The 6,943-nt window shown below is 44.0% G+C and overlaps 1 protein-coding gene across 1 annotated transcript; it reads right to left on the bottom strand.

Annotated features, from left to right (window-relative positions):
• Positions 1-220: 220 nt before the first annotated feature.
• On the bottom strand, positions 221-6,149 carry LOC146805526 (lysozyme g-like). The gene is made up of 3 exons (XM_085620519.1): positions 5,958-6,149; positions 5,695-5,833; positions 221-531 (listed from the first exon to the last, which is right to left on the bottom strand). The coding sequence occupies exons 1-3, from the start codon at positions 6,132-6,134 to the stop codon at positions 401-403; spliced, it is 447 nt and encodes a 148-aa protein (XP_085476645.1). The 5' UTR covers positions 6,135-6,149; the 3' UTR covers positions 221-400.
• Positions 6,150-6,943: the final 794 nt, after the last annotated feature.

Below are 6,943 nucleotides of genomic sequence, written 5' to 3'. Positions count from 1 at the left end.
ACGTCTGGAAGACCATCGATGTTGGTGAATCTCCGCCTAGGAGCAGACTGTCCAGGTCAAAAGGCATTATGAAAAGGATACTTTGAGTTCAGGTTTCTAGTGATACCTCCATGCATTTCCCTGGAGGTTAACTTTTCCTTTAGCCATTCTTTTAAAATACCTTTCGACACTGCAGACACAAACAGAGAAGGTATTCGTTTTCTCTTGTTCACAACACCAGTAATGAAGATAGATTATATATTTATTGAGTGTGTTAATTTGTAAAGATTACATTGTGTGGGATGATTGGCATCACAATTTTGGCTTTCAAAATTAATTCTGAAAATCATATTTTTGAACACATTTTCAAGTGAAACAGAGGTATATTGTGGAGTTTTGCAGATGAAACTGATCCACGTTGTTAATATCCTTTTTCCCTATAATATTGGGCTCGAGCAACAACATCATTCGAATAGTCTTTTCCAGTGGTGCGGCTGTCCACGTCTTCGTTCCTGACATTTCCAGGGCCAGTATTATATGCAGCAATTCCACCTACAATTTAAAAAACATGAGTTAACATGAAAGTGAGCACAAAACATTTTCTGGGAATTTGTTAATATGTGGATCTAACCATTAAAAAAATGAACAACACAGAAGTGTAGAGTATTATATTTCTTACACGTTGTTTGGTGGTTGGTGGAGAGATACTTTTGTTATATACAGTGTTGAGGTAGGTTTGTCAGACTACAACTTAAAAAAGAAAGGCGTTAATCGCTTGCTCCTGATTTTATCATTTCCCCTGTGCGAGAACAAAGGATTTACAACTTCTTGATAATAGATTTCAGGGTTGCTGTGTGTGTAGACATGAGTTGTGCTGCAGCAGTGCAGACCAGTAATCTGTATCCTAGAACAGACGCCCAGCACAGCCACTGCTCCTCCTAGCTGGATTACTGTGATAGGGTGGAGAGGTTTCCACCTTTTGAATGTCCCAGACAGTGGAAGCAGGAAGGAAGGCAGAACGGCATCATTAAAGACTTCAGCCTGCTGATATACTGGTAGAATTTGTGTCAAAGCTCCTCAATCCTTTAAGTGCCATCCCTGTGTGAATAGGGGAGTCTGCATTGATTCTACCAAAGCCTGTAAGGGAGACACAAGGGTGGGTGGTTCATAAAAGGTGATAAAATTCCACATGGGTTTCCATTCAGAACTATAGATACTCTGCCATGATGTCATTGATAGCACTTATTTCAAAGGGATGTTTCTTACTGAGATTGGGCTTGGTGTCCACCACCATTGGAGAAGACATGACCAGTGAAGGCCAGTGCAGGCAAGAGTGGTGGGCAGGGAGGGGGAGTTGACAAATGACGACGAGCGAAAATAAAATTAAAAGAAAACCACTTACTTTGCCCTCACCGCATCGCCAAGTCGACAATGCCACAAGCGCAAAGTAAGTGAGTTTTTCTTTTTTAATTTTATTTTCCCTCCTCATCTGTCGTCTCACCCCCACCTTCTCCCACCACTCTTACCTGCACCGGCCGTCACTGGACATGACTGCTGGAAACATATGACGGGCTCTCTGATTATGTATCATTTGTGTTCTATCCCTCTTTGGCTGGCATAGCGACTGCCAAGAAGGTTTGGTGCCTAAAAAATAGAGAGTCCACTAAATTCTAGCAACTAATTAAGGACTCATTTGGTAGTAATATATTAATTCATTATATCTGAGACTTCTTTAGGAACACAGTTCACCCAGACTCTCCAAATGCACCCGATATACGTACACTTTTGTTCCAATTTCACTTCTTACCCGGCTGAAGGTAATCAGGCGACTAAAACTTCCGAAAGCATTTGGGTCTGATGATTAAGTTGGGATCTCCGTACCACAATTTCCCAAGTGGTGGTTGTCATGTTGAGAGTTTATTTAATACAAAGAATGCATTGGTGAATATAAATTTGCTTCATTTACTTCCTGTGTAAGGAGCTCTGATTCGTTAACTTGTCTTCTAATACCTCAATGCACACCCTAACATTTGAGAATACCTGCCATCAGCCTTGTTCTCACTGCAGGAGGCTTAAAGGATCATACCTTTTTAAGGACACATAAGTGGTCTTACTCAGACTAAAGTGTCTGGGGATTCCCTACATCTTAAGGGAATTCCTATGCAGGGTCAGATTGGTCTTTAGGGAAATCTGGCAGTGCCAGAAGGACTGGTCTGACAGGTCAGTGTGTGGGCTGCTTTTTTGGCTGCTAGTGGGACTGTTTATGGTTCGGTGAGTCCGTTTTACTGGTGATTTCCATGATATAACCACAAACATTGCCTACACCATGCACAAATGAAAGGTTTTTTCATATCTTGCAACACACCTATACAACTGGCCTTTACAAGTTCAAACCGCCTTGATTTACAATTGTGAAACACTTTTCTAAGCTATCTAATTCAATAACAGGGGCTGCTTTTATTTTGGTGCCTTGGCCAGGGACATCTTAAGGGTTTTGGGGACCCTGGGCCAAATGTTTTTTGGGGGCCCCTGCTTGGAATAACTTTGAATTCATAATCCAATTTCAGCTCTTTCGTGCATCCTTTGGCAAGGTCACTGACAGTGCAAGGGCACACTTGTCTGAATTCTAAATGTGTTTACATCTAATATTCAGTCATAATGACAATGTGATTTCAATATTGTAACATAGCAGCAGCTCAATAATATGACTGCAAATAATCTCTGTGACACTCTCCCATTTCTCATTTCTGGGGTCCTGTTTTGATCTATTAGAAACTTTTTATGGACATTGCAGGAAACATAAACACAGCATTTCTCTACAAAATATCTTGTAATAGACTCTCATATATAACCCACACTAAAATAAATTAAAGGAAAACGGTATTCAAACCAATCTGTTTAAAGATGTATTCAGTGTCACCAGGGCAAGACTCTCTGCAGAACAAAGCTGGCTCTATCAGGGCCCCCCGAAGGGCTGGGGCCCTGGGCCAAAGCCCACTCTGCCATTGCCTTAAAATGCCTCTGGCATGGGCCTCTTTTCTGTCCCAGTCTGACACTGTTCCTAAGTCTTAGGAAGGTTCTCCAGTGTTCTCTGCAGTTACGAAAGATGATGCTTTTGGTGTGTAACTCCCTACTCTACTTACAGAAAACACAGCAAAGGACCCTATGTATAGTCAGAGCAAGCTCAAAGGCTGTTGTGAATAAAAGGATTAATGCATGGGATGCTCACTTGGGTGTTAGGGGCTTCACCGTGTTGCTTTTTTACAAGCCTGACCTGTATTTTTAAGTCCAGGCCAGTACAAACATCTGGAAAAGCAGTCAAATCTGGTATTTTTTGTTTCCTGAAACATAAACCTAAACTAGCAATAATGTACGAAAAAAATCAATTAAAAAGTACCTATAGTGTTCTCTAAATCGTCCTAGAATGATGAGTAGAGCAAATAGAATGATAATTGCCCTGTTACTAAAGAATCCTGGTAAATACAACAAGATGATGAGGCTGGCTGATAAGGGTTGATAGCCTGAAACCAGTTCCAGGATTCTTGTTTCCGGTCCAGGGAGGACCTAGATTGGCAGTTGTAGCTGGATTGTTCCCATGGGGAGCTGGGTCAAGACTGATTTGCATATGACTGGGTCCAAACTGGGATGACGTGGCGAGCAAAATATCGATGGATTATACCCAGATCTGCGACTGGGGGTGAGTGCTTAAAAAGTTTCAACACTCCATCCATCATAATATTTTGTGGTGTTGCTCTGTGCACCCTAAGTGGCTAAGGGTATGCTGAGATGTGGGTACTTGCTAGCTGTAGCACTGAATTCAAGGTAGCCTGGCTGATGAGGAGTGATACCCCGGAACTGGTCCCAGGATGCTTGTTTCCTGTCCAGGGAGGACCTGGAGGGGCAGTTCGGGCTGGACTTTTACCATGGGGTAAAGGGTCAAGACTGATTTGCATATGGCTGGGTCCAAACTGGGGTGATGTGGCTAGAAAAATAACAATGGATTAAACCCAAATCTGTGACTGGAGTTGAGTTTTGAAAAGTTTTAGCACTCAGTCCACCGTTTTATTTTGTGATGTTACTAAACAATCCTGACCATTTTACAGGAATTATTTTTCACTTACCAGATCTTAGCCGTTTCAAAATGGCAAACAGTAAAACAAATTACAGGTATTGTGCCTATGAACTGTGTGCTCCTGCCTGGGTAAATGCCTGTGAGCCTTAAATTCTGTGAGGAGTTGGGGAGTTGAAGTTTGTCTGGCCGGGCAGCAGGATGTCTTCACATCACAGGGCAAGACTAGCTGCAGGTGGGGACAAAATGCACTGACTGCAGACATCAGTTGAAGGTAGTCATGATGAGTGTGTAAGCATGGGGAACATTTACTATGCTCGTGTGCCACTGCAAAAAGTCACTCTAAGGAAGGTACAGTGGTGCAAAGTCTGGAAAGTGTTAACTTCACAGCACTGGAAAGGGTCCCTTTTCTTGCAGCAAATAGCATTTTTCACTGCTTCGCACAACTTTACATCAAGGTGATGTTACATGGGTGGGAAGTGATCATTGCAGCACAAGCACCTATGGGCTTTGACACTAAGCCCAATCTACTAAGGCAACCAGGCCAGGCTTTGTGTACAAAATAATGCATCTGTGAGGCAGTTGGAAACTTGGAGAAATGTTTTTATTTCTCCAAACATTTTGCATATTGCATTTGTGAAGCACTGTACAGAACACATCAACACATCCAATGTGTATAAAATTATAGAAATTGTCTAGGCATAGTATTTTGTACGGGAAAGGTGTGCTCTTAGTACAAAACCTATGTTAGACATCATACCAACACCTGATCCCCAATGGTGTAAAGGTATGTGCATGGTGTTAGGCAACCTGTGCTAGTGTGGGGCAAGTCAGCAGCATTAGGCCATTATTAGGGCCCCTTTTTTGATGCTCCGGTGGCTTATTGTGCAGCAGCATATTTACAAGGCCACACAAAGCCACTTTATGTGGCTTTTCATGGCCTTGTAAATACGTGCCCCTTTCATTCAGAACACTGCGTGAAAGGGGCGTTCCATGGGTATTGATGTGAGTGTTACCACGCAACACCCATGGAATCTGAAGCATTCCCCAGGGGTTGCGTTATGGAGGGGCAACGAGGAGAATTGTGATTATTTCTACTTGCTTTTCCTCTTTCTATGTGTGGTGCATTCTGCAGCACACATAGAAGGAGGAAATTGCCTCCATTGATTGATTTTGTGCATAAAGGTGTCCTTTTCTGCACCAAATCAATCATCTCCGCGACGCAGGCACCCTTGGAACATGGCACAAGGGTGCCTGCATTGGCGCATGGCAGCCCATTGTGCACCAGCGCAGGGGAAAAGAACAGGAATGCTCTGTATCTCATAGATAGGGTGCATTCCTGCACTTTTCTTTCGATGCAGGGCAGCGCAGCAAGATTCGTCGCAGTGTTGCCCTGCGTCAAAACATCGTAAATGAGGCACCAAATGTACTGCAACCAATCACTGCCTCGGGATCTGGAAAAATTATTGCGCCACAACACAAAGGAAACATGCCTTTCATATTGGAGGGTTGGCGTTGACCTTATTCCTTAGGAAATACACATTTCATGAAAGTTCTCACTCCTAGATGCCAGAAGTGGTTAGTAGATTTGGAGTGAGGCTGAAGGTGATCAGTGGAGATGCAAGTCTTCATATATTGATACAGACCTTTCAATTTCTGCTCCACAGACCACTTCGGAAACTTCTTAGTGATTGCCTTGATCATGCTGACAAGAATCTCTGTAGCCTGGGTAATATGTTCTTGACTGTCCCAAGCACCTCTGGGTTTGTGGTAGCGTATGTCAACCTAAAATGGAAAGCAACATTGGCACTATATATCTGTATGACCAGTTCAGACACATGTTTTACGACTAGATGCTCAACAAGGGATACATATTGGATCCCCTCTCAACGCTGCTTTGATTTCTGACCTGCATTAAACCAAACGCATTCCCTCCATCCCCGAATCCGTTCCTTAGGCCAGAGCCGGCACGGGATTCGCGAGATGCGATTGCAGCAATTAGAGCTGGATCCACGCACAACCTCTTGCCAGCCGCCACCATCTTTGCTTTGAATTTTTTCATCTTTCCGAGGTCAGTCGCTGCCATCTGGCGGGATGCACGGACCCCTGTGGTCAAGAAAGTAAAATAGAAATGATTATTCTTGGCAATTTTGTTTGCTCATTGACATTTTCCTGAGGCAGATTTCCTGATCCAATGGGAGGAGCATGAAAACATGGAACAGTCAATTACCCCATGATAGTGACTGCACCAGCATTCGCTAAAACCATGTCCAGCGTATGGCTGCATGCTTTGGAATGTGCAAGGGAATCAGGGAAGGTTACTCGGAGGTGAGTCCCACTACCCATTTTCATTCCCATCACCTGCAGTGGCCTATTAGGCCATGTTTCCTGCCAGCTTTCTGCCAACACCAGCTCCTTTCGTTGGAAAGCTACATACCGGCTCCATTCAACTGGCAACTCTCTCCTTCCTTCTACAAGCAGCTTACTCCTGGGTATGTTTCCTGCCTTATCTATGCCAACATCCGCCACACATAGGGGGCGTTACTTTTCCAGTCCTCTTTCTTTGCACATGCTTTGCATCTGGAACATTCCAGTTGGGGGAATCCTATTCCAGCCTACCTGACGTTTTCAGCTCTTTATTGAGGAAATCTCCCTGCCTGCCACATCCCACTGTTAGGTTCCCGACCGGTGGAATCCCCCTGCCTACCCCCTACTACCACAGCAAAGGAGGTAGACTTTACTGCCTGGCTCACTTCTATAGGCAGCTCACAGTGGGTTTACTGCCTGTAGCGCAGGCAGTTATGGCCACAGCTGCTGCTGCCTCAGGCTTGCCCATTGGTATCGAAAGCGTCAGAGGATTCAGGAGAGCTGCAGCACAACAGAAGGTAGAGGCTT

This window comes from Triturus cristatus, chromosome 8, assembly GCF_964204655.1.
Source record: "Triturus cristatus chromosome 8, aTriCri1.1, whole genome shotgun sequence".
NCBI lineage: Eukaryota > Metazoa > Chordata > Amphibia > Caudata > Salamandridae > Triturus > Triturus cristatus.
Note: the sequence above shows the minus strand (reverse complement) of the source record. Positions and strands in the feature narration are given on the sequence as shown.